Source organism: Microtus oregoni, unplaced genomic scaffold (genome assembly GCF_018167655.1).
Source record: "Microtus oregoni isolate MIOR12 unplaced genomic scaffold, Mior012 000001F_ref0000356, whole genome shotgun sequence".
Lineage (NCBI taxonomy): Eukaryota > Metazoa > Chordata > Mammalia > Rodentia > Cricetidae > Microtus > Microtus oregoni.
Window position 1 is genome coordinate 85229848 of NW_024543060.1, and position 18093 is coordinate 85247940.

General features: G+C 41.8%; 1 protein-coding gene across 5 annotated transcripts in view; it reads left to right on the forward strand.

The window, feature by feature from the left end:
- Vezt (vezatin, adherens junctions transmembrane protein) overlaps positions 1-18093 on the forward strand; it is a 50434-nt gene that overhangs the window by 28070 nt on the left and 4271 nt on the right. For 3 of the 5 annotated variants that reach the window (XM_041668893.1, XM_041668909.1, XM_041668919.1), the window contains 8 exons: positions 2546-2718; positions 5249-5524; positions 8381-8518; positions 9956-10103; positions 11963-12294; positions 14415-14608; positions 16160-16260; positions 16674-16881. In XM_041668893.1, the coding sequence (XP_041524827.1) occupies positions 2546-2718; positions 5249-5524; positions 8381-8518; positions 9956-10103; positions 11963-12294; positions 14415-14608; positions 16160-16260; positions 16674-16881 (1570 nt within the window). Of the gene's footprint in view, positions 1-2545; positions 2719-5248; positions 5525-8368; positions 8519-9955; positions 10104-11962; positions 12295-14414; positions 14609-16159; positions 16261-16673; positions 16882-18093 lie in introns of all 5 variants that reach the window. The other 2 variants (XM_041668885.1, XM_041668901.1) reach the window with 1 other exon arrangement.

Consider the following 18093-nt stretch of genomic DNA (forward strand, 5'->3'; position numbering starts at 1 on the left):
TTAAGTGAATTGTCCAAGAATGTTCAGCAAGGAAATGATAAAGGGAGAATTTGGACCCAGATCTGAACCGAAAGTCTGTGCTCTTTCCAGTAAAACATACTGCTTCTCTAGCTTGAGTATTGATACTTTTTATATAATTTTGCATTTTATGTACATTGGTGTTTTGCCTGCATGTCCGTCTGTGTGAGGGCATTGGTTGCCCTGGAACTGGAATTACAGACAGTTGTAAACTGCCGTATGGATGCTAGGAATTGAACCCCTGGTCCTCTGGAAGAGCCGCCAGTGCTCTTAACCCCTGAGCCATCTCGCCAGCCCTGAGTATTGATACTTTTTAAGGAATCAAAATTGCTGTAATCCGTCACATCAGCTCAGCATCACTTCTCACTAGAGTCTGCACAGTTTAACCCTGGCATCCTTCCCCTGCCAGCTGGTCGTTGTTATTTCTACTGTGAACCTTGTCTTCCAGCTCCTTTACCCTTAGGGTTGTGTTTCTGCTGTTTCCCTGTGGTGGAATTCTTCCCTGTTTTCTCTCAGTCTGTGGCAATCGTTTCAGGAAGCCATCTAGCTTTTCATCCTATTAGACCTTATTTCCTTTGCCAGCCTAGTAACAATTACCTGTGCTTATGTTTGGTATGTGTTAGATTATGTTGCGTAAGCATAACATGTTTTTTGACTCTTTAATTATTTCATATGTGCTAATACACATGATACTTTCTATAGAAACTCTTTATGATTTACAGATGTCAACTTATTTCATCTTATGAAGTAGGTGCTGTTGTTTACCCCCTTTGCAGAGAAGGAAATTAGCACTGAGAAGTCATCAACTTGCTAAGCTATAGAGCACAGCAGGCTGTCTATAAATATCATAGGATCTTGAAAATCTCACCACATGGCAATGATAAATGTTTGAGAAGATAGATATGTCTCATCTGACGTGAGCATACCACAATATGTATGTATCTAAACTCTCATGGAGACCCATTAATTTTATGTTGTTTTGTTTTACTTTGCTTCTGATTTTGTTTCATTTTTGTGTGACGGTCTTACTCTGTAGCTCAGGATAGCCCAGGGCTCACTAAATAGCACACCCTCACCTCAGAAATCTAGCTGTCCTCCTGTTCCAACAACCTTCCAAGTGCTGAGATTTCAAGCCTAAGTCACCATGCCCTCCCTAAGTTTATGTTCTTAAACTTTAAGTTTATGTTGGTTTGCTTATTACTTAAGCAAACCAGGGCCAGAAAGATGGCTCCTGAGGTCAAGGCCCTCGCTGTCATGCCTGATAGTCTGAGGTTGATCCTAGGACCTGTACAGTGGAAAGAAGCAGTGGCCTCCTCTGAGTTGTCCTTTGATCTCCTTGTGTACTCACATGTGAATTTGAAATATACAATTAATAAATTGAATTTTAAAAGTTTAAATAAATAAACTAAACCAACAACTACCAAAGACTTACGCTTTGAGCTGAGGATTGTGAAAGTTACTCATTGCTGTGAGTGCTCACCGTAGGCCACTGTGAGAACTGACTGACTGTTTAGATGCCGCTGCCTCGGCTCACCCTCGGCCGTGCTCCCGGTTGACAGCAGATTCCACTCCCACTGACTAGACAGGCTTTCTGTCCGCTGCAGCCTTCCCTCTGCCCTGTTACTTCTCCTCATGCTTTAGATGCGCTTGGCTTCCCTCTTGTATTCGCTCTGACTTCTGTGTCTCTTCTGTAGCAGCTTCTGTCCCTCTTTGGTGTAGAGACTTAGAGGCCAGGGGATGACTGGGTGACAGAGCACTCGCCTGGCATGCCTGAGGTATGATCTTCAGCACTTCTGGAGGAAGACATGGAATCTTGTTTTTTTGTGTGTCTTCAGTGTCTGAGTGTTCATTTTCAGAAGGCCTTGGTCCCTCTGATAAATCTCTTAGATTCTGGCTATATTAGTTACTTTTCTATTGCTGTCACAAATTTAATTCAGCTTATGGTTTTAGAGGGCTAGAATCCATGACAAGGTTCACATCTTGATCCTCAAGCAGGAGGTAGAAAGCCCAGTGAAAACGACCCAAATCTTTTGAGACCTCAAAGCTCATCCCCAGTGATACACCTCCCCCAATCCTTCCCAAACAGTTCCACCAACTGGGGACCAAGTGTTCAAAGATAGGAGCTTATGGGGGCCATTCCCATTTAGATCTCCACACTGGCTCTATTGGTGCAGTGTCCATGGTCAGCATCCTTTGTATTATGTTTTCTATGTATATTATAGTTTTCACATTGCATACCAGTAATTTAACCAAACAGGCATAAGTGACTAAGTTTATTGATCTGTATTACTTTATATCTCATTACTACAAATTTACTTTTCACATCTAATAGCTTAATAATGTCCATTAATCTCTGTTTTCTATTTACAGTGAAAGTACCTGTCACACTAAGGAGAAGTTTAATTGTTGTTTCTCCTAGGATTCTTCTTTGTAAATAAATACCTGCAGCTGTAATTATATTAAACTTAGCATTTAATGCAGTCTTACCTATGTATTAATTCATCTCCTCCTCTGATTTGATGGCAAGGACACTGGATTCCGACTGGACTCACTACATATCATCCTGCAGCAGGAAGTCCTGCTACAAGAGGATGTGGAGCTAATTGAGCTACTTGATCCCAGCATCCTGTCTGCAGGGCAACCTCAACAGGAAAATGGACACCTTCCAACCCTCAGCTCCCTGGCAACCCCTAATGTTTGGTACTGTCCGGAAAACATTTCTATTTTGTCTGCTTACATGTAGAATATTGGCAGAAGAAATCTACCATAGTATTCTCTATTGTAAAGGCCTTATGAACATTCCATATATTTAGAATTACAGCAAATATAGTGATATGCCAGAGATTAAAAACAAAACAAAACCAAAGTTCTGGGGGAAATTACCATGTAATTAGTTGTATGCTTAGCAACTCAACTGTCAGGGATAAATATACCAAAGTATCAGTACCACAGTGCAGTGTGCATGTCAGCCCTAGTCAGCTAGGATCGTGGCTGTGTCACAGAGATAAAATGGCAGGTACTGCTGTGTTGGCTAAGAAGAGATCATAACTGACAATGACTTCAACTACTTCAACTTGGGAAGTTGAAACAGGAGAATCACAGACTCCCAGGAGTTAGGGGCCAGCCTGGGTAATATAGCAAAGACCTTGTCTCAAAAGACAAAAACAGTCAAACTAAAACAGTCCTGAAACCTTTCCGCTACTGGAAATATTTGAGTATAATGCAAAAGTTCTAGGTAACAGTGTGTCTTAAAATAGTTTTTTCAACAAGGAAAAGATAAATACTAAAAGATTTTCTGTATGTACGATTGTGTATGGGAATTGTTGATGCCTTTCTCCTGTTTTTATTATGTATGACAGAGAAGGGATGAATGAATCAAATGTACAAAGTCACTGCTCAAATTATTCCAGTTACATAAGTAACTAGGCTAACTGTCCTGTGTTCTGAATCCCTTTCCTGTCATGCTGTAATGGATAGCCAAGTGTGTTTCCAAGCCAGCAGTCACTGAAATACCATCATGAAAAAATAAACATCGTTCTCTTTAAAAATAGAAGAATTTGCCTGGCACAGTGCTGTGGAGTCCCGCAAGTGTGATTATAGTGTAGGCTACTAAGACACTTGCTTGAGCCCAAGAGTTCAAGACCAGCCTGGACTACACAGTGAAGACCTTGTCTCCAAAAGACCCACAAAATAGATACTTATTATTACAAGTAATTATAAGCAAATTGAACCATAGATGTTATGTATTTATAGGGCTAGAACAGCATTTGCTAAATGTTTGCCATGCAAGCATGAGGACCTAAGTTCAGTCCCAGAACCAACCACATTTTAAAAAGCTTGGCATGGCAGCATATGTTTATAATACCACTGTTGGGGAGGCAGCTGTTGACTGGCAGCATAGCCTGTCTGGGAAGATTTAAAACAAAAAACAGAATGGGCCAGTTGTGATGGTGCATGCCTGTAATCCAGACATTGAGGAGGTAGAGGCAGGTGTATCTCTCTAAGTTCGAGGCCAGCTTGGTCTACATAGCAAATAGCTTTTACTAAAAGTAATAGTTTCTAGAAGAAGTTAGGGCTCCAGACTGGGAGGTGTGTAGCTGCCCTGGCAATGGGCGGGTGGAGATGAGCAGGCCCAGAGGCCATGCTAGCCAGTGTAGGCAAAATGATCCGCTTCAGGTGCAGTAAAAGACCCTGTTTCAGAAAGTGAGGCGGAAGGTGAGAGCCACATGCAACACACAGGAAATGTTCTCACAGGACTGAGCGTGCCTGGAATTCCAAGGATTGCTGATGCTGTTTTTACAGATGCCTAGATACACTCGCCTGCACTTTTGTCTTATGTGTACACATTTCACCAAAGTTTTCATTGTTTAATTGACTCAAATAAAAATTTGATGCACACCTTTATTTCCATTAATGTAGTACAGAAGTACAGGGCTTATCTACTTCATGATCTATGGCAAAAATGTTTTTTAAGCTAGTGATGATTATTAAGTTAGATGACCATTCAGTTATCAACTATGTTTTATTGCTGTTGTTTTCACTTTGATCTTTTAGCGACAAGGTTTTATTGTCTAGCTTTTTATATCCAGCCTCCTAGGTGCTTCAGTTGTGGGCATGCACCACAATGCCTGTAGGTAAAGCACAGGCTGCCTGTGCAGAATATGGTTTCTGTGCAAAAAGCTTTGGGTAAAGCAAACTCAAACTATCTTTGAGATTCTATTTTTACTTTTAAATCTAATCTGTAAAAATGGGTTGTTAACCTACAGTTTGCGTGTTAAATGGCATTTTTTTTTTTTTTGGATTTTTTTCGAGACAGGGTTTCTCCGTAGCTTTTGGTTCCTGTCCTGGAACTAGCTCTTGTAGACCAGGCTGGCCTCGAACTCACAGAGCTCCACCTGCCTCTGCCTCCCGAGTGCTGGGATTAAAGGCGTGTGCCACCACCGCCTGGCCTTAAATGCCATATTTTTTAAACCAGTTGTACACTACACTTCTCACAAGTGCCCTTTACCTAAATTCACCAGCCGGATTTTAATACCTAGGCGGCATTAGCCAACATGCTCAGTGTTGAAAACTATTCCACATCATCCTATGTGTGCCACATTTTTAAAGTATTGCTTCATAAAGATGCTAGCATTTTGTTTTAGTAAATTGAAATCTGTCATTATTTCTACCAGCTCAAGTAGCCGACCTCTGTCATCTGACAGTGTCTTCTTGGCTTCTGTGTTCGCAGGGATGCCTCGCTGCTGCTTGCCTTCATTAGTTTGCTCATTATGCTTCCCATGTGGTGGATTGTGTCTTCCTGGATGGTATGGGGAATAATTCTGTTTCTTTACGCAATCACACGGGCTTTGAAACTATGGAGGACAGCCAAACTGCAAATGACTCTGAGAAAATATAGGGCCCGTTTGGAAGACATGGCAGCAAATAGCCGAGCCTTCACTAACCTTGTGAGAAAGTCCCTGCGTCTTATTCAAGAAACCGAAGTCATTTCCAGGGGATTTACTCTGTGAGTTCATTTCTCACTTTATTTTTTAAATGATTCTATTCTGCTATTTACTTTAAGGAGAATATCTTGTTTTTATTTCTACATTACAGTTATGGCAGAGGAAGTCCACGTAGTCTGTTAATAAAGGGACAAAGTCATTATATGCTAGATGGATGTGTAGTAGGGCTTTGTTGTGTGGAAAACGTTTTGAGAGCCATAGTGGCTCTGACCTGTTACTGTGTGACTGGGTGAGACAGTGGCAGCATTTAACCCTGGACTGCATGTGCCGTGGCAACCCAGGAGATGTGTGCTTCCTTACTCCCTACCAGAAGCCTCATTGCCCAGTTCAGATGGCAGACGTATCTGAAGTGATTTCACATTAAAATCTAACCTATGTTAGTAACACTTCCTGGGTAACCACCAGCAGCTGCTGAAGCACCAGACCTTTCAGGGTCTCCTGTTAATAACGATGCTGCATGTTCCCATGAGAAACTGAACGGTTAGCAGTCAAGCTATCCATGCTTATGCTCCAGGACATGCTGGAGCTTACTAAAAGGAGAATTGCAGGACTAGGGCGATGGCTCAGCAGGTAAGAATATTTGCGTAAGCATAAGGGCTTGAGTTCACATTCCCAGCACCTCTGTTAAAAACCCGGCATGGTGTAGCTGTCACTGCAGGTGCTGCAGGGGAGTGGGGACAGGGGCATTGCTGAGGCTTACTGGGATTCATAATAGAACCGTCTCAGCAGGACCCTGGCCTCCCGAGTACCCTGGCATATCTATCTACATAGACAAGTGCCTACATCACTTAGCGCACACAGGGCAGCTATGTTCCATGTGCTGTGCTAATCAGTTTCCCATACAACTAGAGGTATTCATAGAGCGATTATCCATATCCATCTTATCTGACTTCAGAAGCCCATTTCCAATACACTAGGCTACCTACAAAATGCTCACAAATGACAGTTAGGGATAGACTATAGTATATTCAATAATTTATGTAATTTTTAAATGTTTTAATTAGCACATATCATACAGTGAGTTTCATTGTGACATTTTCATACATATATATAATCATATTGCCATCCCGTCACCTCTCTTTTCCCCTTTCCACTATATAACATTTTTCTCTTGCCATTTATAGTTAGGAAAAGTCAGTCTGCAGTGAACAATAATTGCTTTAACTTAGTTGAGATTGGGAGACAGTAAAATTCAGGAGAGAGACACATTTTGTAGCCTCTGCGTTGTTCACTGTGCTCTAGGCTAATACTTCATCTGGCCCTAAAGGCTCTATCTGGACAGTTGTGGGGTCACCATGGTCTTCACGCCCTGCGCTCCTCATAACAATCCTGAGAGTATCGATGATGTGGAAGAACCTCAACCTCATGCCTTCTGTGCTCAGTGCAAAGCCTGACAGTCCTGTGCATGTTGATTTTGTCCTTCCGATAGGTTAGGTTCAGTTCTTGCCAGTCCATAGCAAATTTTGAGTTGCTTGTCAAATTTTAAAAATTAAAACAGTCACGCCTAAATTAAGTAGTAACTCCTTCTCATTGTCAACATAACAGCGTTTTCTGGAGAGGCCTGAGTGGTAAGTGGCTATATGCCCAACCAGTGCTTAGACACACGTGTGTGCAAGGCGCTATGACTTGCCAGTTTTCTGACTTTTACCCATATCTGTTCCATGGACTTAACATGAAAAGGTAAAGTGAGCCATTAAGCATGGCTCCCCACCCCCCGGTCATGCCTTTGTGCCATCAGGTGACAGGTGGGTAAAGAGAAGTGTTGGAAGAAGTCATTTCATTGTTTCCATCTAACTGGACACTGGGCTGAAAAGTGGCAAGCGACCTTGCCTCACGGTGTCTTAAAAATATTTCCATCTGTAAAATGGATTCAGCAAAGCCCAAGCCCTAATGCTTCTTGGTTTGTTTCTGCCTCAGTGTTTCCTTCTAGCAACGAATTTGGCCTTTCTTTCCTGTGTTCCCTTACTTAAAATTAAGTCTGTCCATCTTTGTCCATATATTTTACATTTTCAACATTCTAGTTCAATGTCTGTACTGTAGATTTGTGGGTTTATGAAGGTTTACAAATGCCGACGTTTTGTCTTGCCATTGGAGGAGGTTACTGATCAGAGTAGCCCAGCTTACTCTCAGTCATGAAGTACCGCATTTCTTGTCGGTGCTGCAAATGCTTTCCATTGGCCTAGGGAAAGCCGTGAATGTGAGAGCTCGAGAGCAGCTGGCTTGCCGCATCGTAATCCTTCCTTTGCCTTTCTGCTTGCCTTCCCCTGTTGGCCACTGGTCCTGTTGCCTTTCTGCCTCCCCTACTTGCTTGTGAGTAGGTAAGTGCCAGTGGCAGCAGGTGGGTAAGTAATTCTGCCTACTTTTATGGACATACAGATGGATTTATGTATGGTAGTTAAGTGCTCTGTACACGTGACCAAAGAAGTGATCAGTGAACTTAATGTAGATGCATATTAAGCATGAGAAAGTGTTGATAATTAAGCCCTTCATAGAACCTGTAGATGTGGGGTTTTGAAACTGTAAAGTAGTTCTACTGTAGTGTATTTTATCTTTATGTAGAAAGCCATAAATTCTTACAGAAATGGTCCTCACCTCTAGTCTATGTCAATTAAAATTCATGTTCTCTATATTTGACTAAATATTCTGTGAACTTTTAAATTTTCAGTTGTTTTTTGTTTGTGTATTTTAGTGGTTTGTAATGTATCAAGAAAAAGGAGACAACACTTGATTTGAGATACTTAGAATAATTTTAAGAAAGAATTTTTCTCTAAGTTTAATAGAATATGGATTTAGGAAACACAAACTTTAGGACACCTGTACAGTTGTATCACATTTTACTTTTCAAGTTTGCTTGACAGGGTCAGTGCTGCTTGCTCATTTAATAAAGCTGGACAGCATCCCAGCCAGCATCTCATCGGCCTTCGGAAAGCCGTCTACAGGACTGTGAGAGCCAACTTCCAGGCCGCAAGGCTAGCTACCCTGTACATGCTGAAAAAATATCCTTTCCTGTCTCTGTATGAGGCTAACGGTGTTTCCAGAGCCCTGGATTAGGAAAAAAACCTAGCTTAAATTCACTGGTCACCATGCAGTAAAGAATGATATAGCCACATTCTGAACTCAGGACACCCAGCTCTGGAGTCTGCTGACTTTCATATCACTCCTACACCCCAACTGTGATTTTTAAAAAAGAAATAAGTGTAAAAAAATTGCATGGGACTTCCTGTAACGGACCTGTGAAATGATTTACTATTCTTTTGATCTTAAAGCACCCTCCAAACCTATACAGATCGAAGTTATAGACCCTGGTGTTCACTTTAAGAGCATCCGCGAAACTGCCCAGGCCGTCAAGGGTATGCGTAGCTGAAGAGTAGATGAATGATGTTACTTCAAGGACTCCATGTGTGCCGGTCCGGTGGTGTAATGGTAGAGTCAGTAGGTGTGCCCCGGCCAACAGTGTGGCTAGACACAAGGCCATTGACCTGAAAAGAATGCTGGAGTTTTGCTTTCTGTGCTTAAAGTTGCCAAAAGTAATGTTGAACTTGAGGGTTTGGTCCAGATTGTCTAGTCTTTGACCACGTTTAGATGAACAGCACCCAAGATGAGATAGCTGTCCTTGTTAAGAGTTCATAGTAGATTCAGTCGTGTGTGAGTTCTCCTGCCACACTGAGGCGATTCTCACCGAAAAGGCCCAATTTGTTCAAAGCCAGAAAAGGAGGTTGCACAGGAGAAAAAGATAGCTCAGAAGAACTGGAGGGACAAACAAAATGTATGACACAGGAATAAATTCAGGAGAAATAAATGCAAGTACAAGATTTTTTTATGTACAGGTATAATATTATAGAAAAGCAATTAAAGAGGGAAAATAATTTAACTGATACTGATATATCCATGAGTAAGATAACAAAATGGGACAGTGTGTATGTAACAAGCCAGAGCAGGCTGGTGAGGACATGCTGAGCTAATGATGGCTGGTGTGGATTAGAAGGGCAAAGAGAAGACTTCACTGTGAGGGCCTGAGCCACAACACAATAAAGGACAAATTCGGCTTTAGAAGAAAGGTGTCAAAAATAACAGCATTTTAGCAGTTTTGAAGGGCTGAACAAGTTGTTTTTATTTCTTACAGAATAGCAAGAGGTTTATGGAATACAGAGAAGATGGCAGCAAGCTGGTTAGTAACTAGAGTGCTGCCTGCCTACTTTGAACTATTTAGACAAACAAAAAAAAAAGCTTATTCAAAGTACCCTGTAAGATACCTGAGTATTATATCAATATGTTAGCTCCTATAATTAATTTCTTTCTATAATTAATTTCTTTAAAACAACTGGTGAAACTCTTCAGTCTAGGTTCAGAATAAAATTAGTAAATATAGTTTTGGATATTTTTGTCTATGTGTTAATGAAGAGGTGTTGTTGATTGCCTTAACCTAATTTAACCTACCCCCTGAACTCTGAGAGTGACAATGTTACCAACTACATCTGTGTGGTACCTTTTAAAGAGCTGGGGCTCGGCCTCAGTGAAGAGCAGATATCAGAAGAGGAAGCTCGTAACTTGACAGATGGCTTCAGCTTGCCGGCCTTGAAGGTAACCCATTTAGAATGGAGGACTGGGGAGTGCGCACGTCCTGTTTCCCTCTGCGTTCCTAGATGCTGTGTTTCCGGTGGTTTCTATATTATGACACTGAGAGCTGAGAGAGCACACAGATCGGATGAAGAGACCTTTGTATTTTGGTGTCAGTGCTCTTAACTTAAGAATGCCGTAGAGTTTGTTTAGAAATAAGTGAATTACTTGATAGGAAGCCCGCATGAGCTTATTTCAACAAGCCTGGGCTAAGCGGTGTATGTTGGGGGAGGGTGTATAGCCCTTTATAAAATTCCCCCAATTTTTATTTCATACTTTAAAAAAGAATTTTTTCACTAAAACAGCCTCATGAAAGAATATAATTGACAATATAAAAATAAAATTTCTTCTTCAAATACTATATATCTGAAGTACAATAAAGTAAAAACTATGATAATTTGAATTCTTTCTGTATAAAGAATTATAAGGTAACTAAAACTTAGAAGGGTAGGGGTTTATCTCAGCAGTCGATTGCTTGCCTAACATACATGAGGGCCTTGGTTCCATCCCCAGCACTGCAAATGCAAGTAAGAAAATGCAGTGTACAGAACCTATGGACTGGTAATTCACAGAACAGAAGTGCAAAACCATTCAATGCAATAGAATTTTTAATAATACTATTGCAAGAAATACAAATAGAAATACTACGTTGGGACTGGAGAGATGGCTTCGTGGTTAAGAGCCTGCTGCTCTTCCAGAGGACCCGGATTCAATTCCCAGCTCCCATATGGCAGCTCACAACTGTCTGTTACTCCAGTTCCAGAGGATCCAGCATGCTCACACAGGCATACATGCTAGTCAAAAACCAATGCACATAAAATAAAACTCCAAAAAAAATAAAAAGAAAGGAATACTAAGTCATTTTGCAAAGGATATGAGAAGCTAATAGGAATTGTTATCAGTGATGATTCACAGAGAGCTCACATACAGGTGTTGACAGTATAAGCTTTACTAGTGAATGCATAGCCGTTATCCTGGCAACAAATGCTGCTAACTGTTGAGCTCTTCAACCTCCAATTCTTAGTGTATGTGTATGGATGCACACATACCACAGCGTTCCTGTGGAGGTCAGAGGGCAAGTGGCAGGAGTCCTCTCCTTGTATCACGTGAGCAGTGGAGATAGAGACAAATGGCCAGGCTTTGTAACCAGTGCCTTTGCCTGCTAAGCCGTCTCACCAGCCTGGAAGGTTTTGAAAAGGAAAATTCATTTTCAATAAATTTTTGAGGCAGGGTCTATCTGTATATATCCCTGACTTCTGAGATTCACCATGTAGACCAGGCTGGCCTCAAACTCAACAGATCCACCCTCCTCTGCCTCCCGAGTGCTGGGATTATAGGTGTGCGCTACCATAGCCAACTTCACTTTATTGTTTTTAATTATCTGTCTGGATTCCACATGAAGTTAGAGGTGTCCCGTTCCTCTGCAGCCGCAGTTACAAGCATTTGTGAGACAGCTATGGGTGGTAGGAATCAAACCCAGATCCTCTGGAAGAGCACTGAGCCATCTCTCCAGCCCTCCATCCATTCTTAGATCATTTTTATCTAGGGTAGAACTGTGCTAAATTACATATAGGTGTTGGCTTCTGTATTAGAATCCTGAATCCTACCTAATTCCAGATAGCATCCTTGGCTAATCCCAGAACTCATTTGGGTTCAGTTTAGTCGTCAATTAGGATAATGGTGGGGGGTTATTTAGGATAATGTGAAAAGTTAAAAGTTGGAAGGTAAATAAGTTTGTGGTTTGAATATTGATGATATTTGTATTGATCAGTGTGTTCTTGCTCTCCTTCCCTCACCCCCTTCTGTCTCTCTTTCCCTTTCAGGTTTTGTTCCAGCTCTGGGTGGCACAGAGTTCAGAGTTCTTCAGGCGCTTAGCCCTGTTGCTTTCTCCAGCCAATTCGCCCTCAGGGCCCCTACTTACTGAGGCCCTCCTGCCTCACCGAGTTCTGTCTGACGTGACTCAAGGTCTACCTCACGCTCATTCTGCCTGCTTGGAGGAGCTGAAGCGCAGCTATGAGTTCTTCCGGAACTTTGAAACTCAGCATCAGTCAGTACCACAGCGTTCAACCAAAACCCAGCCAAAGTCGAGAGAGCTGAATAACGTTCACACGGCAGTGCGCAGCTTACAGCTCCACCTGAAAGCATTGCTGAATGAGTAAGTGTAGAAACTCGGTAAGGAAACACCGCCCGGATATGCCAACGTTTTCATCCCCTTTTGGCTGTTTCTTGTGTCCTCATTAGAAAGAAGAAACACAGTGAAGCATGAAGGAAGGTTTGTGGGTGTGGTACCAGGGAGACAACGATTTAGAAGCACCGTGGTTTAAGAGAATCATTTGTAGTTTTCCCTTTGCCTGGTTTCAGCAGAAAGCAGACGCTCCTTGTTGAGAGATAAAGTGGAGAGAATTATCAAAAGTGAGCATCTTTTTAACCCTCGTAAGGTGGGACTTTAAACTGGAACCCACAGTCTGGAGCAGTATGCATGAGAGGCATCACTATGTAAAGGGTCATACTTCACTACTTTCTCAATACATCACAGCACGTTTGGAAGTATTTCTATAGCACAGAATAGACTTTTGGGCCTCAGTAAAGGGTAGTGTCCATATTTTTGTATTTATTTATCCTCTACTTTACATAATATTGCCATTCAGCTATAGTTTCCAGATGTTTATAGTCTGCTTTGGTGTACTTTTATCAGTTCTAACCATTTTTCTCATCTGTTTCTAAATGGAAATTTTCACATTTTAAAAATTTAATAAGCCAAGCCTGGTGATGGGTGCCTTTAATCCCAGCACTTGGGAGGCAGAGGCAGGTGGATCTCTGTGGGTTTGAGGCCAACCTGGTCTACAGAGAGAGACCCTGTCTTAAAAAAGAAAAGGAAAAGAAAAAGAAAGACTTGATGAAAGTACATCTGAATGTAGTCATTCCCGCTGAATTTCTCCCACAAATGTGAAATTTTCATAGTGTAGGGCTGGAGTGAATGGGTGGTCAAGCTGCGCTGGCAGTCAAGGAGGAAGGTCGCTGGGACTTAGTGAAGTGATAAGATTGCAGTTGGTAGACTTATCAGTCAAGAAGTCGAAGGGAAAATGCATAAATCACGTGTGAGCTAAAGTGGGCCCAAAGGCCTGGACTACTCCACAAACTAAAAGCTTAAGAGGGATGAAGGGAGACAAGATAGACAAAGATAGACGCAGACCTGGAAGCAGAGAAGCATGTGAGAAGATGAGCTTTGCCTCAGTCCAAGGCCTTTGAGAGCTTGATAGGAGACATAGGAAAGATAGGCTAGGAGAAGGGAAGAAGCTGAGGTGGGAGCATTCCAGTGACCTATCTATTCTACCCTAAGATAGTGACATGAACAATAAGGCCATTTCTACCTGTGTGGGAGCAGAGGTTGGATTATCCAAGTGTATGAGAAAGGGTTCACTAGAGCCAAAAGAATGAATACACACACACACACACACAGAGAGAGAGAGAGAGAGAGAGAGAGAGAGAGAGAGAGAGCAATAGAAAAACCCTATATCAAAAAAAGGATTTATTATTTATGCATATGTCTGTGCAGGTGCCAACAGAGGCCAGAAGAGGGCATTGCATACGCTAGAGCTGTAGTTACAAATGGTTATGCGCTGCCCCAAATGGGTGTAAGCCACTAGTACTGTTAACCACTGAGCCATCTCTCCAGCCCCGTGATATAAGCTGTAAGAGAGCTTTCCATCCATAACTCCAGTTCCAAAAGATCCAGCATCCCCCTCTGACTCTGCACTTGTGATGCAGATATCCTTGCAGCAAAATAGTCATACATGTAAGATAAAGAAGTCTACAAATAATTTTAAACATATATTTAAACATATATATTAATATATATGAGTTTAATTATATATAATTTCAACATATATAGGTGTATATAATTTTCCTGTTGTTAATTCTTAAAACTCGAAGATGGACTTAATTTATTCTTTCAGATCAGAAATTGTCTCGTATGTGTGTAAGAAATACTTGTGGACTGTATCACACACTACTCCGTATAGATTTTCATTCGTTTCTTGGGGGAAGGGTGTTTAGCTTGCCAACCACATGCTCTGTCACTGAGCTACATCTCAGCCCCACTCCATCATCTGTAAGCCTGCAGTGGAGTGGTAGCAAATGCACGCACTGTTGAACAACTTTATCTGTCTCTAGAACTGTTCGATTTTATGGGCTTGATTCTTAAAATAGTCCTCTTAAACGGTAAAATTTCCACTTCATACTTTAAAAATGTTTCTGTTTTCCTGTGTTGCACAGAGTAATAATTCTTGAAGATGAGCTTGAGAAGCTTGTTTGCACTAAAGAGACACAAGAGCTGCTGTCAGAGGCCTATCCGGTACTGGAGCAGAAGCTGAAGATGATTGAGCCCCACGTGCAGGCCAGCAACAGTTGCTGGGAGGAAGCCATCTCCCAAGTGGATAAACTGCTGCGGAGGAATACAGAGAAAAAAGGTGGATTCCTTTCAGCTTGTGCTTGTCAGATGTGCTTATCCATTCTTCTGGGCTTCTCTTCTGTGGCCTGTCTGTTGACATCACACACAAACACAAAATGAATCCAAAGTCTTGACTCCTATTTCAATATAAAATACACAATGATTTAAATGTTCAGGGCATCATGTCTCCTTTTAAAAAACTGAAATGAACAGAGAAATGTCGACAGCGTTTCTACTATCAGAACTTCCAGAAACTCTTACAGGTTGAGTAATAAAGGAACTGGCTGGGCGGTGGGGGCGCACACCTTTAATCCCAGCACTTGGCAGAGCAGACGGATCTTCTTTTGAGGCTAGCCGGGGCTACAGAATGAGTACTGGGGCAGGCTCCAATGCTACACAGAGAAACCCTGTTTCCATCTCCCCACCACCCCCAAAAAAAAAAGAACTGGTTTAAGCCAGGTGTGTTGGCACACAACTTTAATTTCAGCACTTAGGGCAGGAGCAGGCAGATCTCTGAGTTTGAGGCCAGCCTGGTATACATAGTGAGCTCCAGGACAGCCAGGACTCCATCGAGAGACCTTGTCTCAAAAAAACAAAAGGAATGGCTTTGGCTGGATGTGGTTTCAAGCAGGATCTCTTGTAGCTGTCCTTGAATTCACCAGTTTAGCTGGAGATGACCTTGAACTCCTAATCCTTCTGCCTCCACCTCTGGTTTTACAGGAGTATGCCACTTCTTTTTAAGTATATAATGATGAAAAGTATAATTATATATAAATATGTAATCACGTGATTATATAGCAAAATGAAATTCAGTTAATTAAAGCTAAACTCAGCTTGGGTGAACCCATGAAAATATTTACTTGTGTAACTTATTTCCAATTCTGAGTTAAAATAATGGAAAATGGGAAAATAAAAATAACATAAGATCGATCTTTGTTTTCTTTTATTATTTTTTGTTTGTTTTTTGAGACAGGGTTTCTCTGTAGCCCTGGCTGACCTGGAACTCAATCTGTACACCTGGCTAGCTCAAACGTGGGGATCCACCTGCCTCTGCCTTCCAAGTGCTGAGATAAAGGGGTGCACCACCACTCCCTGTGTTCTTTTTTTTATGAGAAAGAATAATGATCTGTTTTAAAGCCCTCCCAACACTGTGAACAAAATATTTCATGCGAGTTGGGCATTTGTGCGTCCTCAAGCATGTGGCAGATACTATGGCCATTCTTCAAAGCTTAACTTAAAGCCGTATGTTAAATATACTGCTGTTACTGTTAACTTTGGTGTCTTTAATCTTCACAAATAAGATATTTTAACCAGAATAATTTGGTAGCCAGGTATGGACGTACACATCAAAAATCTAAAACTCATGAACCTTAGATACAACATCATTAGTTTAAGACTAACCTGGGCTCCTGGGAAGACCCGACCTCAAAATAAGAAAATCGGGGAAAACAGAAAGTTGGTCTAGGAACCCAACAAGGTGTTGGTGCCAAGGTTGTCATATCGTTAGATGTTCATTCGTTTCTGAGGGCCTGCTGCTCATCTTCATTCTGCCCCCACCCTCTTCTTAAAGGCAAGCCTGAAATAGCGTGTGAAAACCCACACTGCACTGCAGCACCCTTGATACGGCCTACTCTGCACATTGAGGACAGAGACCCCATCCCTGAGGAGCAGGTAAGGGTGAGCGGCGTTGGTTTCCCCTGAAGTCGAGGTCCACAAACAATTTGCCTACTTTTATTTTAGATGACATGGGTACTATCGGATAAATTGCTGTGTTTCTGCTTCTAATGAGGTTAGGACTATAGTGTCATGTAAACTTACATCAGAATATCAGCTCTTAGTGCCTTGAATATGGTTTGTCGGCTCAGAGTAGAAAATAGCCATTGACGGTGTTAACTCTCTTTCTAGAACCCTTTGTAGCATCCACTGTTAGGCTTTGGGAAGATTTTAATTTATCAATGGATAAGTTTGTTGCCTTCCTTCCTCTCCAACTGCCATAATGATTGTCCCGAAAGTCCTCCAAAATGCGTAGCTGCAAGTAGTGAATCCTGTGTGCCCGAAGTCCTTTGTCTTTGGTCCATTTTCAGGAGCTAGAAGCTTATGTGGATGACATAGACCTAGAAAGTGAGTTCCGGAAGGAGGATTTGTACCACCTGACCCCAGAGGACAAAGAGAGGCAGAAGCGGGAGCAGGAAGAGTCCAGAAGGGTGCTGCAGGAGCTGAAGTCTGTGCTCGGATTCAAGGCATCAGAGGCAGAAAGGCAAAAGTGGAAGCAGCTTCTGTTTAGTGACCACGGTAAGTTCCGACTTCAGAGTCCAGGTTATTTCAATGACAGGAGTCCTTTCTTTCTGAATCATGAGTGCTGTCTTAGCTGTAGAACTCTGCATCAAACAGTTAGTGTAGTACTCTTATATAGAAGCAAAATCGATCTGATTCATAAAAGAATGTCTTATACTTACACTGAGACTATGAAGTTACACCTTTTTGTCAGTTACTTAGTTATTTGATAGATTTCTTTCATAGTGGGCATCAAATTGAATATATTGAGCTAACCATGATGGCACTGTAATCCCAGCAAGGAGGATCTTGAGTTTGAGGCCAGCTGGTACCGCAAGTTTGTGCTACCTAAGCCACATAGCAAGACCCTTTGGGGGGTAGGAGGGACAGATAAAAGAAAGTAGTAAATTTGAGATTCTAAGCTCTGTTCTCTATTTAAAGTATTTCAGTAAGACCCACCATTAATAACTGTTTAATGCTGAAAATGCATAAAGATGAAGGCCCGTTGGCCACTTGGGTTAAGTTTCTTCAGTAGTTGGAAGCAGAGGGGGTACTGGTGTTACTGACTCCCTAAGTCAAGTCTGGGTGTTGTTGGCTGGCCTTAACCTTCTTCATGTTGCTCTCACTTTTTCCTTCAGTCGTGCTTCATGGGAGGCAAATGAAGGAAGGAAGAGAAACTTGCTATTGGCAATGTCAACTGAGTTTATCCTCAGTTGAGTTAATCCCTGTGGATTTAGAAGAAAGTAGAATGGGCCTTCCGTCCATTTTAGAGTGTCTTTGTGGACCCTCAGATCCAGTTGCCTGCCTTTCCCTCCCTCACTGGAAGTGCATAGATCCTCTAGTCTGCAAAGCTCATGGGGTTCTCCAGTCTTCTCTTGTGAACCCTCTCCTTCTCTCCGGCCCAGTCTACACTTGTTGGTTTCAATCTTCTTTGCATCCCATTGGCTCCCTTCAGAACCTAAATCCCCACTAGATTATGCTTGTCCATTAGAAAAGCTCCTTAGCTGACCCCAATTTCAGTATCTTTATCCCCTAAGCTTTCCTGTAACATATTCCAGACTTTGTTCAGACTCAAACAGCTCATTAATTCTGTCTCAAAACTACAGTAGTTCCACCTTTCCAGCATAAGAATCCACCATGTCCACTTGTATTTCCCAGTGTTTCTAATAAAGGTGCCCTTCTCAACTTAGTTATCTAATTAGATAGTCCCACAGACTTGCTGCTTACACT